This window comes from Anabas testudineus, chromosome 9, assembly GCF_900324465.2.
Source record: "Anabas testudineus chromosome 9, fAnaTes1.2, whole genome shotgun sequence".
Classification (NCBI taxonomy): domain Eukaryota; kingdom Metazoa; phylum Chordata; class Actinopteri; order Anabantiformes; family Anabantidae; genus Anabas; species Anabas testudineus.
In genome coordinates this window covers 18498442-18526053 of record NC_046618.1, presented here as the reverse complement: position 1 = coordinate 18526053, position 27612 = coordinate 18498442, and the positions used below count along the sequence as shown (strand labels likewise).

General features: G+C 39.7%; 1 protein-coding gene across 3 annotated transcripts in view; it reads right to left on the bottom strand.

The window, feature by feature from the left end:
• Positions 1-1010: 1010 nt before the first annotated feature.
• Positions 1011-27612, bottom strand: part of LOC113150550 (transducin-like enhancer protein 4) — a 31491-nt gene continuing 4889 nt past the window's right edge. For 2 of the 3 annotated variants that reach the window (XM_026343103.1, XM_026343105.1), the window contains exons 5-20: positions 19761-19823; positions 17425-17499; positions 16864-17065; positions 15720-15736; positions 10945-11067; positions 10365-10418; positions 10125-10277; positions 9541-9673; positions 9122-9309; positions 8721-8797; positions 8302-8551; positions 7917-8164; positions 7264-7411; positions 6071-6221; positions 5185-5261; positions 1011-4765 (exon numbers count right to left, since the gene is read on the bottom strand). In XM_026343103.1, the coding sequence (XP_026198888.1) occupies positions 4658-4765; positions 5185-5261; positions 6071-6221; positions 7264-7411; positions 7917-8164; positions 8302-8551; positions 8721-8797; positions 9122-9309; positions 9541-9673; positions 10125-10277; positions 10365-10418; positions 10945-11067; positions 15720-15736; positions 16864-17065; positions 17425-17499; positions 19761-19823 (2067 nt within the window). In that variant the 3' untranslated portion in view covers positions 1011-4657. The remainder of the gene's footprint in view (positions 4766-5184; positions 5262-6070; positions 6222-7263; positions 7412-7916; positions 8165-8301; positions 8552-8720; positions 8798-9121; positions 9310-9540; positions 9674-10124; positions 10278-10364; positions 10419-10944; positions 11068-15719; positions 15737-16863; positions 17066-17424; positions 17500-19760; positions 19824-27612) is intronic. The other variant, XM_026343104.1, reaches the window with a different exon arrangement.

The window sequence follows — 27612 nt, the reverse complement described above, 5'->3', positions numbered from 1 at the left end:
GTGTTTAGTCATTATTATTCTCTTAATACCAAGCGAATGAAATACATGGTTTAAGTCTCCACAAAGTAGAGGTGAAGGAATCCCTGTTTTATAGACTTATGAGAGCAACCTCAACCGAACTGCTGGAAAGGTCATAATGTAGAGCAAGAAAGCTCATGATCTAAATTGGACAAGCTCATCTAAGTGGCATGGTGGAGGTAGTGTCATAGCTTGGGCCTACATGGCTGCTTCTGGAACAGGCTCATGCATCAATACTAATTGTCACACAGTCAAATCAACAAAGAACTTCATCAGAGGGAAATACAAATCTGAAGTGTACATAAAACACTTAAATCTCATTTCTAAGATTTAGTAGATGGAAAAAACAAGGAAAAGCTAAAAATTTGTAAAAACTGGATCAAGTTGATTTTTAATTGCTAATTAAAAAAACTGTGCTCAAATAGTAGTAAATAGGTGTACGTAACTTCAAGGTTATTTTAAAGCTTTTATTCTTAGAAATGGACAAGTGGACAAGTCAAATGTTCTGTCATGAACATTTTAATGCCTTTCTGAAAGAAGGAATGAAGCTACTGTGACTGACAGCAGGTTAACCTGTGTCACTAGTCCACAAAACCCACACTTTTCATTTCTACTTTGAACAAATGATCAAATGCCATGGATAACCTTTAAAAATACAGAAAATTCTTGCAGACTGTAACACTATCAACAAAAACCAAGGTCATTTTCTCCAGCCGATCAAGCAGTGAGAGGTCGAAGGATACTAGCAAAATGCTTCTCAGTTGAAGTTAGAGAAAAAGCTAATGCAAACATATGTGTATTCAACATCTGGGCACAGATGCACTCTTGCAGTACTATGTTGTAATATGCATTGTTTTCAGATGACTTTGTAATGCAACTAAAGACTGGTTTAGTGTTTTCCTTGTAAGTAATTAAATTATTAGTCATAAAATTAAATAATAAACAACAAAATGACAAGGAAAGAGTCTCAGACAAAATACTTCACACAATAATTTAATAAAATCAACCACAGATTAGAAAAAAAGAGAGCAAAGGCATTTTGTATCAAAGAAAAGAAGCTCATCTAGCAACAAGTAAGTTTCACCTTAAGGTTGAGTTATTACATGTTTACAGTAAATGTATAATACCCTCGTGAATCCAGTCAAGCTAAATGCTCTACACATCATTATTGTATGTTACATAGTTTCTGTATCAGGTCATGTTAGCCAGCTAACTTGTAGCAATCAGATGAGACGAGGAACATTCAGATTCGACTCTTAGCATGAGCACGAGTACGGCTGTATTTTCTTTTTTCTTTCCGTTATTAATAGGGATGAAGCTTTCAGAGTGTTAGATACAGTGCAGGAAGGTGCCACCAGATGCTATATGTCCTTGAGGATCAGAAAGCACAGCATGGCAAAGCAGTCAATGAGAGTAAAGTGAATGAATTATCATTTTAATTGGAAAGATGAGCTGAATGCAGCAAACATGGATGTGTTTTTAATTTAAAAAAAACAGGAGGCAAGGTAGACACTGTGAAAACAAGCCAATATCATCATGAGTTCGTTGCCATAAAAGTCAGTTGCGACAAAGGGAAGAGAGGCCTCTTCTGTGTTGAACCGGTGAACCTTTTTCTCTAAAGATGCGACTACATTACACAATGTCCCTTTGCTCTTACAGCAGTTATTTGCAGTTGCTTTAACTCTGACATGTTTGCACAGATGTGTCATAGCCTATACAATTGAGTTTTGCAAACAGATGTTTTGGTAAATCTGTAGCATGAATTCTGAACCGTCTGTTTGCAAAATAGAAAACTAAAATTCAATAGAGTATCAAGCATTAATAAAAAGAAAAACAATACGATCTGATGAACCTTGAGTTCATCAGATCACCTTTAAGGTGTCCTGAGAAACATAAAGATTAGTTAATACTTGAACACTTCATAGCTGAAAAAGTAAACCAGTGTGGTGAACCATTAATTAATTCTTTGGTTGTATTTGTCAATTTCATCTTTTCTAACACAGTCATTACTGTCAGTGGCTCAGAAAAGAAGAAAACCGGGTCAATCAGACAGTTTATAGGGTGTAAATCATCTATTTCAAATGGCAAAAGATGTTAATAGCAATTACAGGACAGCACATGACAATAACATGGTCCAGTACACACAGTATGAGATGAGCTATATTAGCTGAAATATTATTCCTGTACACGCCAGATCCACTGGAAATCTCCCTCTGTTTAGTGCTAGTTTCTTGATTTGCCATCTAAACAAACATTGTTTTAAACTCAGTGTGTCTCACATTGGAAGTTAAAGCTAAAATATGCATGTCTGGCATTAAATAGTGATAGTGGTACGGGTCTGTTTGTACATTTCTAATTCTGCTCACACAGCTGGTCATTGATGGAATATTATGGATTCCACAAGAGCTATGGACTGAACCAGAAGATGGTGCACACAGTAAGTTAAGACTGTAGATAACCAATAATGGGCTTGCGTGGTTATGGAATCTAGAAGAGACTTTAATCTTCCTGTCAATGAGTGTCACATGTGTCATGTGTAACAGAACTGCAATATCATCAAGAAATCATTTTCAAAGCAAAACTGAAAGTACAACAAAGAATAATATACTGTAGCTTTAAAAAACTGGCTAACGGCACCATGCTTCAAACAATCAGACCCAAACAGCAGTAGCCATCAATAGTGTATTTTACGTGCATGTGTTCAGCAAAGCAGGTGAAACAAAGAAAAGTTTGGTTTCGATTATTTCGAAGTGGAGAACAGACAAGTGATACAAATTGAACTGGGTCATTTGGGCTACTGTTACTTTGCTGATAACTGATCTTTTCAATACAATCGATCCTTAAGTTTTATAATCGGAAACAGAAGCTGCTAAAAACCACTCCAACTGAATAGTCCGTCACATTTCAGTTTTTCATGTAGCTGAACACACGAAATGGAGCCCGAAGCGTAGCTGAATAAAGGCACTGTGTTATTTCTACAAGCCTAAAGAAGTAAATCCAAGAGATATCACAACCATATCGCTGACCACTTGTTTTTCAAATAAATGCCCAAAAAGGCTTAAAAGAAAATCCAGGCAGGAAATGGAGAACTGGTTGACCTCCCAACACCTATCAAACAGTTTTACTGAAATCTATCTGACAGAATCCAGTGAGCATCCAGAGGAGGCTGAACTGAGGGGGCACAGAACCAAGTGCAAAGGTCAGTCCGCAGTGAGGACACAGAGCGCAATCTTGTTAGTTTGTTTCTTCAGTGCCCACAGGGACAAACCACACAATCTCACACATACACACACAGACAGGCTGAACTTACACCTCACTCAGCTGAATTCTGAAATAAAAATCATAAAAATACATAAAAACACTTAAGGACCACTGGTAGAAAGTAAATACTAAAGGTAACAAACTTCATTTAGAGGAATGTTTTCAAATCTGGGAATTCCTAGGAAGATTCACATGAAGAGGATAATAAGTCGACCACTCTTATGTTCATCAGTTAGATATGCATCTATAGCCTGCAGCTTGTTAGCTCAGCTTAGGATACAGCGTGGAAATAGGGGGAAATAACCAAAGGTTAAAAAACACTGCAGCTCCAGTAACTTCCTGGAGTCAGAACTGGTCGCACTGCAACCACACTAGGATGAAAAGATAGCAGGCTGTTAGTGAGCAAGAGTGGCACATATGAACCAAATTGGAAGAAAGTAAATTAAAGTAAAGTAAAAGCACAAAAACTCTTTCTCTTTCATTTGGAATTACTACTAGAAAAGTTAAAGTTAGATGCAATGAACAAATTAAATATGAAAATATTGCCTTGAGACCTAACATTAGTAAAAGCATTTCAACATAATGAAGAAACAGTCAATTGTTATGCAAATATTCACAGGTTGTTGTTTCTAAATGAAGCCTCTTATACAGTTGCTTTTATAAAATGTATAATGGTATCCTGCATCCCTTGGAGCATCGCACTTCACCCTAACCCCAATGATGTAGAAAGTCAGTATGCAAGGACATGAACTAAAGTCACTGCCAAAATCTAAGCAAATAGAAATACATGTGTTTTAGGAAGAAAATGTAAACTACTCCCACTTTTCTACTGAGATCTTAACACTAACACTTCTGTAACCCTACTTCTATTGTAACCGGAAGTTTCCTAGAAAGATAGTCTGAAGTGGGTCAGAAATAATTTAGCCTTTTCACCCTAGCTTACATAGACTTTAATCCATGTGAAGGCAAAGTATTGTCGAGTATGTGACAATGACAAAATCTTGCGTTGGAGAAAAACAAATGTATCAGAGGCTTACGTAGAAGTGTTATATACAGGAATGATACCTGGCCAGTGCTGCAACAACAGCACCCACTCCAGATTCAGTGCATATTGACATTCACTCGTCCTCACAACAACACAAAGCCACACACACACACACACACACACAGACACACAAATCTCTGTGCTTGGTTCTGCTTGCGTGTTTTGATCCATGACCAGCCAGGCGGTCAAAAGGTCACAGTCCGAGAAAGAAATGTTTGGTTTGTTCCATTCAAATCCATTTTATACACATTAGAAATTGTACATAAGGAGATGGAGACATCGCGGAGTGCTTGAATGGAGGGATGGCCTTGTTGTTGAGCGGCCGCAGCTCTCCTAGTAGATGACCTCGTACACAGTTGCTTTCTTATCTCCTGAGCCGGTCACAATGTACTTATCATCTATTGAGATGTCGCAGCTCAGCACCGAGGATGACTCCTTTGACTGCAAGGAGAATAAACGATGAGTGAAAATGTAAAAAGTGAGCTTGAGACTGAGGAAAAGCAAAGAGGGATGAAGGCCATGCATGTGACAAAGGTCTTGATATGATTTATTTCTCCATTCAGTTCATCTTAAAAGTAAACGGCGGTGACACATCTAGCTCCGATCACAACTTTGTGTTTTCTTTCTGAGAACCTGAGTTGCTTGACTTTTACTTTTAAGTTTTTATGCAGGTTTCAGAAACTTTCACTATCCTTTTCTGCCTTTAATAAACATTACTTTAAATTTAGACTTATTGTCTTCCCATAGAAGCTTATCGGGCAGAAAGTTATTTCCATAAAATCTGTAACTTTCCACCTGTGAGGCTGTATTTGGCCTCTTATCCATCCTTACATTCGTGAGCTATGTCCTTCCACACTTACCTGGAATATGCTGGCTCCATATGGGGTTCTCCATGCATTGAGCAGATTGTCTTTTCCAGTGCTCACAAACCATTTCCCTGCAGGAAACAGCAAACATTAGTGACACAAATAAGCATGGAAGCTAATGGACATATTTACATACGACAAATTCACTTAGATTCATTATTTGCTAACAAGGTTCAGATGCAAATTAAAATGACAGTTAAGAAACCGGCACAACAGTTGGCTCAAATTAAGCTTGTCTTGGTTTGTCTCCTGGCTCTTTAGTTCCCTATAAGAAATACGGTGATTAAACTAAATCCTCAAACAACTTTACACCAGCATCTCATTTTACCCACTGGAGGGTGGTGGGATATATATAAGATCCCAGTAGCTAACTACTGTAGAAGACTAGACACTGACAGTTTAGGTCAAGTTATTTTATTTTAGAACTAAACTTGTTTTCTGATGTTTAGAACTAGACAAACATTACTGTTAAATCATGACAACCTAAACATCACAATGAAGCTCTGTGCTAACACTTCATCTCAAACTATGTTGGTGAGTTCCATTTGATCCAGCAGTCCGGTGTTGTCATATTGGTATTGATTTTAAGTCTTGTGGCTCTGTCCAGTTTGATGTATGGCAGTATAACGTCTTCCTTTCAAACCTATCTACAGTGTAATTTTTGTATACAATCACATGTGTGTTCTATTTCCCTTCCTTCAGTGCTAGAAACTGCAATTTTCTCTAGTGCATAATATATAAATAATTAACGTAATGTTAAAGCTAATCATCGACATTTGTTTAACAAGCCAAGCGCTGCTATTTGCATTAATTTCCTTCTTTCTGCCTTTTCAAAAATGCTTTAAGACATAATTGTAATAATATATTAGCCGATTCTTACCACAGTGAGCAAATCTGAGTGAAAGCACACAGCTTTCATGCAGGTGAAGCTGGTACTTGTCAGGTTTAGTGACATGCAGCACTTCTACGTTACTGTTCTCCATCCCTACTGCCAGCCACTCGCCCGTTGGACAGTATCCCAGTGAGAAGATCTGCAAGGAAACCCAACAGTTATGGTAGTTATAGGTCTCATAATTTATACACAATGATGTCTTATATTAGTCTACTCTAGGAATTTTTCAGTTTATGAAAAGTGTGCTTGTTTGTGGGGGTGGGCACAGATATTGAATGTTGGCAAATATCAACTGTGTGCTTTTCTACACCATCATAAACAGTTAAGTCCCTGTCATACTAATCTGTTGAAACAGATGGCTGTTTCAGTTTCTAAAATTGTATTAAGTATGCAACAATCCTGCCAGCAGGACTGTTGGAAAAGGCAATAACACATCATGAAATTAGGTGGGTGAATGAAATTTACCAAATCTTTCTCCCATGATTAAGACCAGAATGAATAGAGGCCATACACATAATGGTTTGATGAGGCTGGTAAATACAAAAGCCTTTTTTATGTCTCTGCCCAACCCATGGTGTGAATCACTTTTTGGAGAGATATTTTTTTCTATTATTGGAAAGCAGAAGCAGTTTATTGGCCATGTCTCCCCCTGTCTGCCCTGCCCTCTCAGAGCCCTCTTTAATGCACACTCACCTCCTCCTGTGCACGCTGATATTGTGAAATAGGTCTTTTCAGGAAAATTGCAGTAATGGTCTATTATTGCTGCTCTTCTCCTCAACAGGAAAAAACTAAATTCTAACTGCCAATATTATTAGCATTAAAGGCATTTGAGGACAGGACAGAAAACCAGAGCACGGTCTGGCCTTTAGTGTGGGTTAAATGTTCTGAACTGAGCTTGGAAATTACTGCAATAAATCAAAGCCTGAGAGTGTAATCATACAAACTGCAAATGGTTGGAAGTTGTCCTGTGATGCCCAATTATCATCAATCTGTGCGGTTTACTTTAGCAATTATATAAAATACTATGCAAAACCGAACCCTGTGATCACATAAGTCAGACCTGTAAACTGCTGGTGAAGAAATTCCACACTACTGCTACATTGATCCAGACAGGTTATAATTGTATTTTAAAGCAACTAACAGTGTGTGTGGCTGCATGTGTGAATCATTCTGTTCTATACCTGGGATGTGAAGTCATGCTGCTGCAGCTGCCGTCCCTCTCTCAGGTCCCAAGATCGGACTGTGTTATCTAGACCTCCTGTCCACAGCTTGGTCCCATCATTGGAGATGTCTATACAACTGGCCCCATCAGTGTGGCCCTGGAACTGTCTGCAGAAAAACGTGGTGGGAGAAACCAAAAATCAAATGATTTGTGAATATTTATGTCTTGTCTCATATAGTACCGGTATGTGTTGGGCAAATAATCAATACAGCAATACACTGTATGTATTTTGCAATATTGCTGTTTATTGCAAAAGGTTTTCAGATAATACATTATTCATAGAGTGGCAGTAATACTGTGGTATATTATTGCGCAATGTGCAGGCTGAAGGAGATCAAGAGAATCAAGATTCAACAAGGAATAACTGTCACTGTATTTGAAGGGTTTTTTAATTTTCTTCTTCCATTTTTAAATCTTTAAGCAGTGAAAAAAACAGCTGCACAATGAACAATAAAACCAGCAGTTTGTTACCTGACCTGTTTTAAAAACTGTTTTATGTATTCTTCCCTTACAAACGCTAAAGAAGAAATCTATTCTATTTGAGTTTTGACTCCTCCTGTTTTGTCCTGTCTGTGATCCCCACCCCCACACACAACACTGCCATCTCCATACCTAACCAGAGTCTGGTTGTGAAGATCCCAGACAGCTATGTTTCCGTCGGAGCAGCAGGAAAAGCAGACCTTTGAGTCGGGACTGATGGCCAGAGCATAACACGCAGGTGCTGACGACGTTAGCTCTGCTTTTATCCGTGGAGTTGGTGTGGCCAAATCCCAGATTGACAAAGTACTCGCCTCGCCCCCGACAATGAGAGTCCGTCCATCAGGAAGTAGTCGGCAGGAACGGATGTAGTTGTCTCTGTTCTATGTGATAGACACACACAAGTACCGTCATTAAGAAGTACCAGTCCATACAGCATTAACTGCAGGTACAGCAATAGGATTTTTCATTCTAACTCAGCCATATATAATGTATTTAATAGTCATTGTAGTTCACTCACAAGACAGTCCAGCTGGGATACTGGGGTCTTGTTGCCCGGGTGACTGATGTCCCACACCTTGACGCAGCCTTTGCCGCCTGTGTAGACATGACGCGTCGGGTTACTGATGGTGACAGCACACACCACCTCCCCGTGGGTGAGCGTATTGATTTGTCGTGCATGGCGCGGGATGCCAGGGCCTATCAGGGCATCCGGAGGAAAAGGTACAGGCTGCATTTGTCCATCAGCGCTCACATGAAAGGAGTAGGCTCTGGAGGAGAGGAAAGGAGAATGACAAGGAGTAACAGAGTGAGAAAACCAAAGGTGAGAAATCCAGGGTCAAGTACAAGCAAACAAGAGAGAATCGATTTTGATTTTACAAACTTCTGTGACTTCTGTAGAGTAATTGTGCAATTTGAGAAGGAGGAGATAAAACCTACGGTTTTCCCCCAGGGATACCCGACAGGTTGGGTGGAAGGCCGGGGACACGTATGTGGTGATGAGGATCAAATCCCACCTACACAACATGAGAGAGGACACAATAAAAAACAATGGTAGGTACTGTAACTGTCACAGCTAGCACATATGAAATACTGCTATATGTACTTCTGTCTCATGTCCCACAGAATAGAAAGAGTTTTTAAATGTTTATTCAGTTAAATTTAGTTTATATAGTAGATGTTTTTGACCTGCAGTCACCAAATCAAAGCTACACTCTATTTTTTGCCATGTTTTTTTGTTTTTAACTAGTCTCTAAGTTAATATTGGATAATGACTAAGACTTTAGGTATAAACTTTTAGTTACAGAGTATTATATATGTATTTCTTAGTGTTCAGGTACCACTTGTGTGCGTCCATAAGCTGCCACGGCGGCAGCAGCCACCGCACTCATCTGTGGGGAGATGTTGTGAAGGCCTGTGTAAGCTGCTCCCACTCCACTCAGCTCTCCATTCATACCCGGGTGAGGAACCATGCCAAACGGCCCGGGGTATGAGCAGGGCACTGCCAGCGGTGTGCGGAGACCAGGAGCTAGGAGACAAAATACTGTCTGATACATGTGGGAACATTTGCATGTGAGTTCTGCACAAGTTACTTTAATGCACCAACTATTGCAGTAATGAGCTCTTTTTAATTTAACAGCTGCTGACATCTGAAGCTCACTATCTGATCCTGAAGTTTGGTGCTAACGAGTTAGTTCTACCACATCTGTGAGTACGTAGACGGTTTTTTGGCTCTAGAACAGTGTGACGTGACTCTCACCCAGCGTCTCAACGCCTGATGGTTTACCAGGTGCAGACCTCAGGCCTGGGGTGGCAGTGTTGCTGGGGGTCGGAGCATCAGAGCGGGATGTGGGGGTGCTGGACTTGGACACTGGTGTTGTAGACTTCTCATTCTACAACACAAAAAAGCAAAGACATTTTAATCACATAAGATTTAAACACTGCGCTAAACACTTCAAATGGAACAGATACACTTTGTGGATTCAACTTAAAGCTTAAAAATACATAATCATTTCTAAAAGTAGTAGAGCTAAATAATTCAATACTTTACACTTTGACTGAATTTATGACTCATAAAATTGATATTATAGAAACCTATTCAACATATTACACACTTTTTGCATGTGCAGCCAGGATTTTGCCGCCATTTATTTGCATTTTAATTATAGTTTATCATCTTCTCACCATCTCAACACTAAACCTTCATTTTCTTCTATACATTACCTCCAGTGATCTCTTTTTTCAATCGTTTTTACATTTTTCTGAACGCCTAAAATAGAAGACTACTCTGAGAAATTATGAAGAAAAGAAGATCAGACAGCTATAATTACCCAAATGACTCACCAAATTAATCTCTTTAGACTTGGATGAAGGTGTGCTGCTGGAGGAGGCGATGGATGAGGGACTCAGGGGTGCATCCTTCTTCAGTAGACGGCTTTTGTCCAATCCGTTCTCCCGAGGAGAGTGGGCAGGACTTCCACGAGGAGACGCTGGATCCTGCAGTGAGTGAGCGTAGATGAGGATGATGTGTAAGGTTTATTTTTCTGATCAAGTGTCATGGGAGATGACATGCTGGTAAACTACCTCATTGGAGACATCCACCACCAAGTTGTCATCGCTTTTCTCTCCATCACTTTCCTGGCGGAGACACACAAAAGGAAGCAACTTGAAAAGTCATCCTTCATTAGCTGTCTATAGAAACACAGACAATCAGTGCCTTCATTCAACATCTAATTAATTTGATATTAAATAAAAGTAAGCACGTAGCAATGAAACAGGGTTATTATAGGATCAGGGCTTTAAATGAAACTCTGAAAGAAGACCATAAACTGATTTAATCACCCTCTCTTTCTTATTGTTCCAATAATAGATAAAACTGCACTTCATATTGGTGCAGAACAAGTCATAGACTGCAACACACTGGACTCAAATCACAGCTAAGACCGTATTGAAGTCATGTTTGTCTCTAAGAGGTTAGGAAGTAATGCCAGGCATCCTTAGTTTACTCGTAGACCATATAATATATTATTATGTTGGGGAATTTGGCCTCAATTCAAGAGAACCAAATAATTCATGTTCCATCCTTCAATAAAGAACTATTCAAATTTAAATATCAATTTCACCTTCACCTAAAAAAAAGGTGAACTTTAAAATCCTCACTCACATAACGTGTCGAGGTCAACTCCTTATCATCTGTCTTCTGCTTCTTGCTGTCAGAGGAGAAATCACTCGAACTCCGATGTTTCTCACCAGTCCGAAAACTGGCCGACGGAGACACAGATGAACTCTGGAAGAAACAACAAATGCAAACTTTATACGAATTTGTTCTACAACACATTGACTATCAAATAAATTACCCAATTAAAATAGTTTACAAGAATGTTCTGTGGATTCTCCTACTGAAAGTTACTTACACACAGACTCTGATTTCATGTTGAATTTTTTAAATGTAATTTTTCATATTGTGCACCAAATACAAAATTTCATTCACCTCCACTGTGGTGAGTTAAGGGAAGAAATATCATAGATAAATATTTCAAAAGTCAAATAAAACTAGAACTATCTGCATGGCTGCATACGGGTAGTGGCTAATCTCAGTTATACAATAAACATCCAGTACACACACTCTACCAGTCAAAGATTTGGACTCATAAGAATGACCACGCTTTTCATGAGACCTGAGATCTGATACATGTCTTCAACTGTGTTATCATCATTGCAAAAGGGTTTTCTAATGATCAGTTATTCTGTTATATTAATACAATTGCATTAGCAAACACAACGTGCAATTGGAAGACAGTACTAATGTTTGCTGATAATAAGGCTGATAGGTACATTTATCTAAATATTCCTTTAAAAAGCAGCTGTTTTCAGCTGCAATAGTCATTTACAATACAAAAAAGCACAGAAAACAAAAGGTGTTTATATAGTTAAGATGGCCTGGGAATGCCACAAACAACCTGTAAATGGACATGTCCAGGGGGGACTGGTTTTATGTTGGTTGACACAGAGTAAGAACAAAAAATGTAGTTGAACTAAAATCAAATAGCAGAGATTACTGAAGGCAGAGCAAATAGAGATGGGATTCCCAAGGCAAACCAGCTGCTAAAGACTGTGACAGACTGAGAAAATCACTTCTCTAATGCTCAAAACATGATGAAAATCAAAATGTAAACCGTAAAAATATGTCAAGAGTTCTGCGTCTGAGTTAAATTAGGACAAATCTAGCACTTAGTATGAAGCCAGTCAGCAATGCAAAGAGAAAGTCAAAGATGAGCTGCGCAGACACACAGTGACTGTGATCCGCTTGATTTCCTGCTGCATTTTCGCCATCACTTTAGAAACTCCTCTGCCTGTCAAAACCATTTCATTTTCACTGTGTCACAAAATACCAAAGCAGGGCTGCATCCCTCGTGGCTTGAACTCTGCAGCATTATTTAGAAATTTAAGGGGAGGGGGAGTTAGTCCATTGATGTCTCTCTTTTCTTAATCAAATATGACATCCTTTAAATACCATTACTGAAGGATTAATCCTCTTTGAGAAGCAAAGATCAAAATAAGGTCAACTAAACGTTTCCCCTCTTGCTCTGCCTGTCCCCGCTGATCTCTCTCTGTCTCTCTCCCTCATTGGGAGGCGCTCCTTACCCAGCAAATGACGGACAGAGAGAAGAAAAATAAAGCAGGACCTTTAACTCGACCTTTCCACTAACTCACGCTTGTAACCTTTCCGCTGCCCTTTGCCGTGCTGCAAGTGTTGATGACAAAGATTCTGTGGGGGAGGAGTGTGGTTCAGTGCGTGCACGTGTGTGTGTGTGTGTGTGTGTGTGTGTGTGTGTGTGTGTGTGTGTGTGTGTGGTCGAACAGCACTTGTACTTGTTTACATTTCGGTACTCCGCATGTGCAAACAATGTTGAGATGTCAGTGTGTGTACAGGTGTGTGTCTCCTCTTGAGTGAGACGGAGCGGACTGATTAGATTAATTAGCCTGCAAATTAGCTCCTTCAAAAACATCAAGTCAAATTAATTTGGCTCCTGAGACAAATGAAGGCTCCGCTCACTGCCAGTACAAGCGCTGCGAGTGTGTGGAGCTGTGCACGTCGTAATTATATTTGCTTCCTGTTTGAAATTGATTCTGCGAGGCCCGATAATGATACCTGTAACCTCCTCCTCATGTTCCTCTAGTAATAATAAACAAGTATGGAGGCTGATGATGACCAAACTCCTTTTGTAAATGTAATGATGTGGAAACTATGAATTTAAGGTCAGTTAGGCTCAATGTACCGTAGATATTTGAGTAAATTAGTAAATGGTCTTTATGTGTCTTTACAGTGATATTTCTAGCGGCTTTATCTTAAAGATTTACTTGCAAGTGCAACAGTGAGCTCTTTTTTCAGAATAGCACTCACACAGTTACACACATTTACACCTGGAGACCACCCAGTAGCCTACAACCACAGTCTGATCTAATGGAAACTGAGCAGCTTCTCTGGAGTAGCTGCTGTTTAAGGGCCAAGAACTCGTCAGCAGCAGCGAGTCCTTCATGTTAAATTACAGAATGTGTTGTTTGACCATTTCCTCTAGAATAACGCTGCACACGGAAGGATTTTGTGATCAGATGTACCTATTGTTTGTCTATGTTGTTAAAAATGACTACAGATCAATAGATTTGTGACGTACCAACTCAGCAGTTAAGGTGTGATTGTGTTTAGACACTGATCATTTAGTCAGGAATCAGGGAGAAATTGTCTTGTCCTGTTTCTGTGCAAGACAAAAACATTTTACTGAAATGGACCAGAACAAAATGGACCTTACGGTAACACTGTTTTTTTTAAAACAATATAATGCCAGCTAGTATATCTATATATACAGTATCTAACTATATTAAAAGTTATTTAATTTGTTGTGTTTCCTTCTTCTCTTCTACCCCCTCTGTTTTCTTTAACCATCGCCACTGACAAAGCAGTGTATCTACTATTTGGAAGTCCTGCATTTGATTTCTTTTGTTTCTCAGTTTCTTTTGCTTGCCGACCCCAGCTTTGTTCACACAGGAGACCGTTTTTTTTACTCAGGGTTCAAATTATTTGATCTAATCCAACATTTCTGAACCTCAATTTGTTTCTTTCTCTGCAGCCGGCACAGCATGGAAGACCAGACTGTATACAGTTTACAGGGTTTTTAAAAGGGGTGTCCTACCATTAACAAAGCACAACAGACTGCAGCTGTAAATGTTGTTTGCCAATGAAAACAGACAAAAATCAGAAAAAGAAATATAGGGAGGGCCGCTGCAGAGAACAACAAGCTGCAGTATGTCCCCTTCAACAGGTGATTAATTGTAAAGGTCAGTTTAACTTGAAAGCAGCCTCATTAGGAATTCATTTTACCTTTTTTTTTTATTTGGCACATAGTCAAAGATGGAGACAGTTAAAGTGGGATTGTGCTCATGACATTTAAGACGGGTTTAAAATGAACTAGCGGGTACTTTCTTTCACACATCTTCCTTGAAATGAAGGGAATTGATCAAACGTGATGACATGGAACACAAACACGCAGATCGATGACATCAAAGCAAGTGAACCAACAATTATCTTGAACTGACTCCGCCTAAAAACAGACCTGATGCAGGTGCCGTCCTTGAACACACCGCGGCTGCATAATTGACGGCAACAATAAGTACGCAGACACACACGTATACACCCACATACATTTATCAGTGTGTGAGGTGTTAACACCAAGGACATTAAGGCACAGATGTTCATGCAATTCATACACACTGTACCCAGTGGACTGTTGCCAAGGCAACTGTAGACCACTGACAAAGGAGGAGGGGGGGCTTGTTGGTTTCATGATGTGACTGTTGGCCGCTGTGTCAGAGAGCAGCTCTGCATGTGTGTGTGTGTGTGTGTGTGTGCGCTAATGAAAGGCATTCATCATTCTGGTCTCTTTATCTCTACCGCCGATTTCTGACGACCTCACACACACACAGAAACACACACACGGCCACACACGTACTGCTAATCTGCTAATCGCTCCCATCATGGTGCCTACAGGTCTGTGTGTGTGTGTGTGTGTGTGTGTGTGCTCACATGAAGGAGGATACATTAAATGAAGGGTGGGAAATAACACATTAAATATTCTTCCTGTCTCCAACTACTCCAAAACACCAGAGAACACACACTCATGCATATGTGTGTGTGTGCGTGTGTGTGTATTTCAATAAAGAAATGCTAATCTGCTCATTGAGTATTCAACAAACCAAATGTTTGCCTTGGGAAAAAAGCTCTGCTTAAGGGACTAATTACTACAAGCTCTGGATGTAACAATCTGTGGTGCGGGCTCTTTCTGCTTCCTCCTTCCTTCACTAACCAGAGTTGTGCTTTTTTTTCCCTTTGCTCGTCTTGGGGTTTCACTTTCTTCCAGTTTAGTCTTTCTTCCTATTTGTCGCCATTTTCAGATGTCAGGGATTTTAAATGCTCATTTTTCTGTTGTTAATGTGATTAGAAAATCTATTCTACTACTCTTGTATAGATTTTTAGTTGATGTCTGTCTTATTGTTGACATATTCATGTTTTGATATCTTGTAAATACTGAGTTAATTTCTCCTTTAATATCATCAGTTTTAAACTATAAAGACAGGTATTATACTGTACCAGTCTCACTTCATTCACTTCAGTAATGCTCATTGCTTGTACTGTATAATCTAATATTAGATTTCAGTCGGCAGGTGTGTTAAGAATAAAAATGAATAACTCTTGAACTCTGATGAGGTATAGTGATGGTAGGAGAAGCAGTTTCTGCCTAATACGTGCAGTATGTCCATTTATTAAAATAAATGATGTGTTGTCTGACAAAAGAAAAAAAATCTGAAGGTGAGTGACCAGAAATGAAGCTCTGCTCCAAATGTGTCTTTTTGCAGAAGAAAAGAATAAAAGGAAGGACTTACCTTGACCGAGTCTCTGTCTGAGGAGGCGGAGGGCAAGAGACAGAAAGGAAAAGCTGATTAAAGCATTTCATTTCTGGAACATACACACAAACACACAAATTAACAGACTGACTATGACATGACTATGACTATCTTTATTACTCCTTGATGAGATTTCTACTCGGGTCTGTCACTGGGGTCATAACAACATCTCTAATATCCTGCAACCACAAAGAGGGTTTTGTAGGGAAAGTATTAATGTAAAGCTAGTGTACATTAATATAGATTTACTGAGGAAATTTGTATTCTGAATCCCATCAAATGCTTTATTTACTGTATATTTGTGGATATAAGTAATAGCAATTTTAATTTACTCACAAGCAGATGTTAAGAGTTTCATAGACAGAAATACTGGACCTTTTATCCTTTGTTCAAACCAATTTTGCACAACTAGAATATTCATTTATGAATTTGTGCTGGCTGATGCTTGATTGTTCGCACTCTGAATGAATACGAGTTAAAGCAATTAAACACTGATTTGTCATTATGCTATTTTGATTGGCCTAATGGGGAGCAATACACAACCACCATGATGCCTCTTTTCTCTTATACACACAGAGCGCCTCTAATTCTTCTCTGAGCCTGACTTTGAGCTCAAGCATTTAATTATCGTACAGTGCATAGACACTGTGTGAGCGAGGGCATGTGGTAGTGTGTGATAGGAGCAGTCTGTGCCAGCTTATTACTCTGTTGCAGCATGGCTGTGAGGGTTTACAGTGCAGCTGAGTAGTCGACCTTACACCGTAGTTGCAGTAAAGCAAACAGCTGCTCACTCAAATAATACCCACCACAATTAAGAGACCAGTCAATGACAATGCAGTGAGAAGGGGGATGTAGGGAAGAGGTTGTTTCTTTATTTGTTTTTAATTGCATTTTTTTATTTACTGTAATTCATACCGTGGCAAATTTGGCAATTAAGGTGCCGATATCAGCAACTTTTAACAGGCAGTGTATTAGAGATAACTATAACTATATTCAGTTAAATTTATTCATGAAATCAAAAAAACTGTTTACCCTGTAATACTGACACGACACTTACATACACAGACAAACACAAACATACAAACAACTACTGTACAACAAACACAAACAGAGCAGGCCTCACCTCTTGGGTGTTCACCGTTGTTATCGTGGTGTTTCCTCTCATCTTTGAGTGGCAGCTGGTGACTCAGGGCAGAGGAAAGTGCCAGCAGGCTGGCAGTGCCAGCTCCAGGGGGCAGTGGGGGCTGGAGACCCGCTGGGTGGGGCGTGAGTGGGACTGGGATGGCGTGGCCATGGGAAAGGTGCTGAGCCTGAAGTTGCTGCTGCTGAAACACACACAGAAACACTAATCAATGCTAGAAGTTGACTAAAAACACTCTAAACAGATGATGACGGGCTTTGAGAGCTTGGATAAAATAGCAACATATTCACATTGTGTCTGACAGCTTACAGCAGTGTTAATTCTTTATTCTAATAAAAATAAATATTGTAAATACATAAATATACCAGTAGTAAGCAGGGCCTACATTTTAATAATATCCAATTAACAAAGACTTTTTTAAATATTGGTCAGAAACCTATTGTTGTCCTTAGAAACATCCTTACACTTATTTCTGTTTTCTAATTCAGTGTGTGTGTGTGTGTGTGTGTGTGTGTGTGTGTGTGTGTGTGTGTGTACACCCACTCCTATGATGGCGTTGAGTTCAGCCATGGTGACCTGCTTTGCCCTCTCCACTGCCTGCACCACCTGCTGCTGATGCTGTGAAAGAGAGGGACGCAGACAAGGGAGTGAGATACTGAAACAGCAGCTGAGACAGAAAAAGGAGAGACTTCTTAGAGCTGAGATTTACAGAGAGATTATGAAAATGATGACATCTATAGGCAAACGTAAGGAACTGCAACAACATTATTATAAATATATTCCTCCTACACAATTAAATGAAATGAAAACACTTGTGAGTCACCAACTTCATCACATATGTCTCTTGTCCATCAAATATGAATCAACACCATGCTATTAAAATCCAAGGCTCTGACCAAATTCAGTTTAAATGCCATCAGACAAGAACCAGAGACACCACTGACTCATCACTGCAGTTTGCTCTTTATTGAGGAGGCAAGTGCTCGTCCTCGTGATTTGATAGTCACCAGTGCTTTCATTAAAATGACCAGATAGAGGAAATGCAGTTAATTAGGGTGTTCAAGCTGGTCAAGTGTAATTTCGTAGAGGCCAGTTAATTCATTTTTCAAGATCTACGTCTGCTAATTTGTACAAGATGCATTATAGTACAAGCACCCAGAGATCCTGTGAGCTTATAGAGCACATCATCATGCTGGAGATGTTTCACTTCTGTGATGGTTAAACATGTTCCATACATCATTTTTTTTTTTATGTTTATGACACAGCATCAACAAATTAGGAAATCTTCATTGTAGAAACAGTAGCGAGAAAGAGAAACAGACTGATACGCAGAGAGAAAGACAGCTAACAGGGCAAAGTCATCCAAAGGGTACAGAGAGAGAAAGACGGATATAGACGCAGAGAGAGTGCAGCAAGATTCATCCAGGAGTGCAGAACATCAAAGTAGGCCAGAGATGAAAGAGCTTATCAGGTGTGAAAATGAACCTGACCATCGGGTTCAGCTACAACTTTGCAGACTGAGTCTAACCTGCCTGAACGTGACATGCACACGTGAAAACATCCATCACTGTGATGCACGCTGGCATTGAGCTTTTTTTATTTTTATTGTTACTGTAAATGGCTGTACTGTACATCGACTCAAATTATAACTTTGATTTAGTCATGGCGTTGTCTGCCTTTCTTTTTGTTAGGTGTGTGTGAGTCATTACAATGCATTCACGTACAGTATATATTCAATAACTGCATAGTAATTGTTACAAAATCCATCCAAACATCCACCTGTTCACTGTATTACATATTAGCCTGTTAAGGGTGGTTGGTGGGTGGAGCTGATCTTAGGTGGGACCTGTGAAGCCTAACCCCATCACTACCATACACTGCTTTCACTACACTAATTCTATGGTGATATTGGACTTATATACATTCATATACATATTTCAGAACAATTACTGCCGGATGCAGCAGGCTGACATCCTATTAGCCACAACAATGCTGCTGTCAAAGAAATTTACAAAGTGTGGAAAAGAACAACATCAGAAAAGGACAAAAGTGAAAATGAAAAGAAAGCTCTCGCAAACACATGCACGACAATAATGTGACTGTGTTGGTTTTTCGTATGCACACCCAGTAAAAGACGCTGTGCTTCAAAACAAAACAGTAAAAGCTGCTTCCTCTCCCTAACTCCCCTCTCTGCGGGCCTCGGGGCTGTGTAGCAGCACCACAGTCTAATGCCATTATTCCTAATCCACCCTAAACCCTCCTAATCCATGGCTAATCTGGAGGAGAGCTTTGGAGTCCACACTCACTCCTTCCTGCTGTTCCCACCCCTCAGCACACACACACACACACACACACACACACACGCATGCATACACTTTCAACTCCTCCAGAGGAAGGATTTATCAGCTAAACACACAGGCACCTAAAGATTTCTAAATCACGCTGTATAAAACACACGTCTCACGCCCACTACTGTATGTGCACATATTATTCACAGTGTATTTTAACACAGTACGTGCATGCAGGTGAACAAATACACACACAAAACAAACACAATTTCTTTTCTCTCTCTCACACACACACACACACACACACGCTCACTCCTGAATATGTTAGTGGAAGACATTTAATAAGTTCAGAGCATATCTGTCTATCCCGAGCAAGGAGGATTAGCCTCGGATAATCTCTGCGTGTGTGTGTGCGCGCTTGTGAGTGTGCGATTGTGTGTGTGTGTCTGTATATGTCTGTTTTGCCTCACAATCCACCACACACTCTTTCTCCTCCTTCTATGGGTCCTATCTGTCTTCTTTCCTCCATCTTTCTCTCACTCACGCCCACCTACAGCTTAACTCACAGTGACAGGAACCTTTGAGTCTTACCTCTTGAGAAAGGAAGGGGATGACTTGGGCGCAGATTGCGTTGAGCCTTTTGACGATCTCCGCCTGCAAGACAAGGAGGTGGGCGCACAAAACGAATGATCGTCAAATCCACTAACAGACACGAAGGCATCATCACCCTCACATAATTTACAAATGCTCACTTGAGTTAAATGTGTATTCAATTAAATTAATAGCCCACACAGTTTAAAATAATAGTCTTTCTTATGAAATAACCTATTCTGTTTCATTTGAAGAGGAACCCACTTACTAACTACTCTATCTGGGCCATAATCCAGTTCAGATGTAAAGGCTCCTTGCGAAGATTGCTTGATGATGCACAAAGTAACTACTGTTCAACACACTCTTGTTATCCTTTGGTATGTCTGGAAGGTTTTTCTACTGCAGTTCTCTCTAAACATCAATCAGCTTCAGCCTGATGGATTATTAGTGAATATAAACCCAGGATTTAGCCCTCTTGAGAACTTGGAAGAAAGTCCACTTGAGCCAGCAGCTGAAGGAAAACATAATGTCACCCGTGAGATTTTTGTTGACTTAGTCGGGTAAATTAAGACCAAATGATAAAAACACAAACATGAACAGAGGTCACTGCACCAGATCTGACACACAACCACCTTGTCAAGCACTTATTTCATGTATATAACCTTGACTGAAGTGAACTTTGCTCTGGTATCAGCAGTAACAGATGCCCCCAGAGGGCATGAGACTAAACCCACACACACTGATACAAACCCTTCAGACAGAAGCACAAGCAACACTGCGGCAAGATGCTGCACTCATAAACACAACCGTGTGCACACAGACACGAGCAGGTACACCTCTCCACAGGCTTCTCTGTATTCATCAGATGTTTTTACTGAACCCAAGGGTTGGCTTTTAAAGATTATACAGCACTCTGTCTCTCTCTCCACATCAGGTAGGATTTTTTGAACAGGAAATTGCCTGATCCACTGTCCCACAGGGAGGGCTAGTAGTGCAACTCAAATCACAAACACAACCAAAAGATACAGACTCACAAAACACATACTAACAGGTGCACAGGGATGAACATCATCGCACTAAACACATACAACTACATAAGAGAGTTGTTTCATTTGCTGCCGACTGTGATCCATCCATTATAATAACAATACCTGCTGCAGATTAAAGTCTAATTTGCAGAAAAGTCAAACCTATATCATCTTAATGAATTGAAATCTCTGAGCAGATTCAGAATCATATTCACCACAAACTATTGTTTAATGTTTGTTAATTTGTTTTTGTGGAAAAAAGCTGTATTCTTGTTCTATAAAATGCAAAAAAGATTTAGTGATCTATGAGCAACTAGAAAACAAAAAAGTGAGAGTACATTGGAATAGAGAGTATATTTATATATACTGTATATAAATAAAAAAAATTAAGAAATAAAACCAACTTCAAGTCAAACCGAATGTTCACTGAATTTTCCTGCTTCGCGTTGATGTCTGTGTCAACCAGCAACAGTGAACACAACAGCTGTCAATGCAGCTCTTGAACTATGTTTTTGGCTCCACCCACCACACACACATCTGATCACTCACAGATCTGTGCTCTGTGAAAGTGCAGAACACAATAAGAAAAATCACAAATTTAACATGTTATATGTTACAGGTCTGGCTTGGTCCAAACATTAGTACAAAACTAATAGAATTTCATTTTACTGTCACATACAACAAAGATGAGCAACAAATCTTCTGTTCTGAGAAGCTAGAACCAGATTTCTGACACATTTTCATTTAAAACTACTTCTATAAAAAGTTGAGAGGATCTGATATTAATTATTATTCAATTTCATATCGAATACTTTCCTTGTTACAAATAAGCACAGCAGGACTGGAAGTTGACTTTTGTGCGTCTGACTTTGGTTTAACTGAGGCAGAAAAAGCAGCAGCAGCTCTTTGAACAGTGGAGGCTTGGACAGTTTAGCTGAAAAGAGACAGCCATGTTCAGACGAAAAACCAAACAAAGCAGCAGAAACATAATGTCAAACTAAGCCTTATTGGATCTTTAACTGACTGAAGTCATTCCCGGAGATTCGGAGAGTTATATACTCAAGAGATGTAGTACATCGATCTATTCAATGTTCACGCTTGATTTTTCACTTACTGACAACTATCTCACAAACTAAGAATATCAGAAAATAACCTAAAACAGATTTGATATCCAACAGATCTCATTCTTTGTTTTGTTTTTTTCTTGAATAGTCCTGAATGTTGTGCAGAGCACCTCAAGGGAGTTGCCCATCTGCAGTCCGACTTAGATGAAACATGCATTGCAGAGCTGCAGTTGCACACACTCCCACACAACCTAAAACACTGACATTTTCATTTTATATTTAACGTTTATCCAGGGAAGACTTGCTCTGCACACATGCCCTTTTTCAGCTTGGTTCTATTTCACATTCATACACACCAGGGAGCCGCCCAGTACATATTAGCCTTTGAGAAACTCCCGTGTATTAGTTGGTTGGGGTTTAAGTACCTTGCTCAAGGGCACCTTAGTTTTAAGAGTTGAGGGAAAAGGAGGCCATGCTCAGTATTTTACAGCTGGGAAATACGTTGGTGATCCTCCATAAGGCTAACACCAACCCATGCTGCAGCTTAAGAAGTAAATGTATAAAAGAACTGCTTCCTCTGTTCTGGCGTAATGAAATAGACTCAAGGAGACTGTGAATGGATGGCAGACAGCTACAGTGGAGAGGATTTATGAGATGTTGCTACATGAACATAAGAGAGCTGCCAGAACATCGCCTATCAAACCTCTTGACATTGGCTAAAAATGTACCACTGACCATTCTAGTGATTTGGGGTGGATTTTACGCATCTGTTAGAGAGCAGACCAGAGACAGCTACAACATGAATGAACAGTGGACGTTGCATTTGCAGAACCATATTAAATTAAGGAAATATTGAATACATTTTTATATAAATCCAAAAATCATTATTTTTAATTAAAGTGTATGTAAATGAAAATTAATATTCAGTGGTTTTATGTTCAAATACAATAAGACAAAACCATCAGGGTAAAAATAATGCTAAAGCTACAAGACCTCCCAAAATAAAGCATAGATTCACATCTTCACTAACAGCCCCACAACCTGAACCTCCAATCAATTCTATTTGAAGAGTTGACCCTGAGATGTTGGCTCACAAATGGAAACAAAAGCACTGGAGCAGAAAAGGAAATGGAGATGCTTTTCCACAAGGCAACACAACCAATTTCAGGTGACATTTTACATCAATGGCAAACAATCGTGACGGCCAGGGTGCAGAGTTGTCAGCCTGTTTGGCCAACAAATCTGTTCATGCTGCAGAGACCAAAGCAAAAGAAAAAAGCAGGGCTCCTTTATTTCTTAAAAAGTGTTCTGTGAATTGTGCAAACCTGGAGAATCAGTTTCTGCAGCGAGCAGGCCTCAACTCCGACCTGGACCTGTCACCGTCTTGACAGTGAATAAATAATAAGAGACTACTGGCCAGAGAGTCCTCTGGGGTTAGGACTCCAACCAGGTCGATCCATGGAGCTTATTGCTAGATTAGAGGACTCTGTGGTCACATAAAGCCCAGAAACCTCTGAGATGAGATCATGTGCACTGAATTTATCTTTGACCTTGTATGTGAGTCACTGGAAAAATGTTCCTGCACTTAGAAAGATGAGGGAACAGTACCTTATAGAGGAGATATGCAACACTGAACTTTTTTTATGGCTTGCCCCTTGTGATCAGATCAAGAACATGCAATAAATGGTGTGCATTGCTTGTGAAGAGACCATGAAAAGGTTAATCCAGAATTTACCACTCAATATGCTTTCATTATTTACCTGAGATCACCTTCTTGTATCTTTTAGCTAGCTATACTACAGTGAGATAACAGCAAGTGGAGCTTCTGCAGCACACAGATGCCACAGCAATAATCAATTTTCAGCAAAGATATTGCCAAAAAAGAATGAAAAACAGCTCAAATGCTCCCACTTTAACTCCTAACAACAAAGAAATTAGATCAGACAGGAGCCCTGGAGTCAGATTGGGTCAGATAGAAGATCAAATGTCCATCTCCCCTGTGGAGCTTTGTAAGCACCACATCAGCACCACTTTTCACCACCAGCTAATACACCTAATGGACCCCACCATATAGAGGCTGAATTCCCTTGTGACTGTATGTGTGTGAGTGGGTGTGTGAAAGACACAACTAGAGTTACGAAGGAAGCAAAATGAAGGGTACAATGCAGACAGCTCAAGCTGCAAAATGAGCACTAAACGTAAAGCTGTATTGACTTTTTTAATATGTTGAAGAATTTTGCACCTTAATAAAGTTAAAAATATACTCTGAGTGCATTAATCTTTTACATAAATTAAACCACAAATAAATGTCAAAGTTTTTTTTATGTTTTTTTACTTTTTTACTTTTTTTCCAATCCTTTTACCAGATGGCTGGCCACAGTTGCACTTGTCTATAATTTATGACCTGGGAAGCATTTCATTGAATTTACAAAATGCAACAGGTGACTTGCAACATGGGATTATTTCCTCCCTTGTTAATTTTTCATCAATCACAGAAAACATTCCTATGACCCAAGCATGAGCTGGAGGGTATCTTCAATATGTGGGCAACACATAATATCACAAGTGAAATGCGATGTAACAATTTGTTAAATGCACGTATGTTACATTCAGAAATTGCTATTTTTTTCTTTGAATGCTTTTTAGAAATAATTATAAAATGACAAGATATTTACAGCAAAAAAGCTATGATTGGATTTGGAGCTAGAAAGGTAACCAACAGCGGCTCCATGAAGTCGATACTCCCTGTCTAACCCTGCTTCCAGTCATTATGCTAAGCTAAGCTAATCTGCAGCTGACTATTAGCCTACCTTATATTTACTGGATAGAGACAGGACTGAAATCAATATTCTCATTTAACTGTAGCAAGAAAGAAAATAGGCCCGCTTACCAAACTATCATTTATCACTGGACCACTCTGGTTAGCCTTGTGACCCCTTGTGGATTCCCGCCCCCCAGATTGGTTACCACTAGAATACAGTCACAGTTCCACCTGTCACCATGTTTTCCCTGCTGTTACATACGGGAAACAGGCCTCAACTTCAATGCATCTAAAGTAAAACCTGAAACTGAAGGTTACAATACTTTAAATAGAAGTATTTGTCAGAGGGTATGAAGAAATAATGACCCGACTGTCATTTAAAATCTTACTCACTGTGATGTAAACTCTTCCACTCTGCTTTTACAGTTTTTCTCAATAGCTAAAACACTACAGTTCAGTTCAGAGAGCACTGGTTTGTCAGACCTTACAATGGATAGAAATCTGAGAGGAAGAGTTCGTGTGAGAGGAGGTCGAGGTGGTCAAGGTGGTCAGCAAAGACAAAGAACAGTAATATCAAGACAGAAATCACACAAGTGGCAAATGCATAAGATTTCTTTGTTTTTACAAGTGCTATGTGTAAATGCACAAGATTTCTTTTGTTTTGCAACATGCATTTAGCCTAAAGTGAACAATAAACTTTTATTTCTCCAGCTTCATGTCCTGAGCATTGTGTTTTATATTTTTCTACATAGTGACTGTTCAGTGGTGTTTTTAATTTTGATTGACTCGGGCCACGATTTGACAACATAGTTCAGTTTTGAGTACAGATTGAACTGTTTTGAGGTGAAACTTTGGTTTTGCAAGAAGAGTCTGAGGTTTTGTGAATGTAGCTTGAAACTTTGGTTTTGTGTTCACAGTTTAAAGAAAAGGAGAGCAGCTTTTAAGAAATGTGTCTAAGCAATCGAGAAAACTGTAATCTTCTAAATGTATTTTCTAAAAGTAAGCCCAAATTAAACTTGTGGATAAATCATGCACCAAAAGCCTACAAATGAAACAAATGGCTGCAGTAAAATGAGTTGTCAGACCTTGTCGAAATCGCTGCCATTCAAAACATCTTATTACTTCCTTCTTTCACCACTTTCTCCTCCCTCCTCCTTCCCGTTCTTCTCCCCATCCTTCACTTGCTTTATTTCTCTCCCAGCCTCACTAATTTGCAATTGATTAGCTGTCCTCTCGCTGCTCAGTCCCATGCTCTACACCACTCGTACACTCCTCCCTCCTTATCCCCCTTCACCACTCCCCGCCTCCCCACCTCCCCGCCTGTCCTCTCCTCCGTCTACGAGTCAATTTCTCTTTAACGAGCGTTGGTACATTTCACTCCCCGGGCACCAGAGCCCTTCTGTGTAAATAAAACAGGGAGCAGAGCCAAAAATCAATGGACCTATTACCCTCAGAAAATGCTAAACAAGCAATATTAGCAATTCGCTTGGTAGCAGGGGCCCACTGCCTTAATGGGGCCGTAGCTCGACACCCACCACCCCCAACGCCGTCGCCACCACTCTCATCCACTCAACAAGCCACACGCATTGTATCATCACACAATATAAAACACACATACACTCCTGTGCACTCCTGGAGGTAGAGTGCACACACACACACACACACACACACACACACATACACAGCCTGCACGTCAAAATCATTTGCTTACACAACTCTCACACACAAACAAACTTGCACACACAGACTGCTGGCAGAAATTAGGGATTCACTATCCAAAACTGTTTCCTGACAGAAATCACTGGGCATCACACACATCCACATTTAATGTTTTTATTTTTTCTCTCTTTCCCCCAATAAGCACTCACACACTCTTTCTCTCTCTCTCTCTTTCTCTCTCTCTTTCTCACACACACACAAACACATGCACACAGAGTAGCAGCAGCATCAGACAGCAGGATTTGTAGTAGACAAGTAGACAACCCATATTTCATCAGACAAGTCTGATTAGTGTTCCAGTGAAAAGCTGCGTGTATGTGCAGTGTGTGTGTGTGTGTGTGTGTGTGTGTGTGTGTGTGTGTGTGTGATATTCCCACAAAAAAATAAATAAACACAAAGAACACAACATACCTCCAAGTAAAAGTCTACAGTAAGAGCACACACACACACACAACATACAAATAGTACACACAAAACTAAATAAACCACTAAAGTGTGCATAGAGACACACTCACACACACACACACACACACACACACATACTCAGTAAACATGTACAGTATACATACAGGCTGTTATACTGACACCACACAACACATACACCCACACACACACACACACACGCACACAGCAAAGTCAACACACAGCATGGATACGCACACATACAAAAACACATGTACACAACAAGACAAAGGCAAAGTATTTATCACTTCCTCTCGCAGTGAAAAAACACACATTCGCACACACTACACACTCCATTTATCTGGAAATGGATGTGTAGCTGGTTGTGTAGCTGTGGCCCATTTAGTCTGGCAGCTGATGTGTGGTTAACACAGACATTTATGCTAATGACCGCCCGTGTTTTAAAAAGGCAGCAGTAATGTAAAGGCTCGTTAAAGGCCAAATCCTTTGCTCACTCAAGTCATTTTTCAGCCCATTTTCTCATTCAATTAAACTGATGAAATTATTATTCACATGTGAAATTACTACTCAACCTCGCAAGGCAACCAAATATGCTAAAATAGAACTAATGAGGTCAAATGATTAACTGGTGCTTTTTTTTTTACATTGTAAATATGTCCGATTTTTATTTAGAAATATATCAACTTTAATATATATTCTGGGATGATTTGTTTTTCTTGTTTTACACCAGCCTTCATTTGTGTCTCTTACATTTCACCATAATTAAGCATCTGATTTTGTGGAATATTTAAAATGAAAATCAAAAGGGATCCAGAGTTCTTCCTCTTAGGTCTTAGCTCCAGTGAACTGCATCTCCC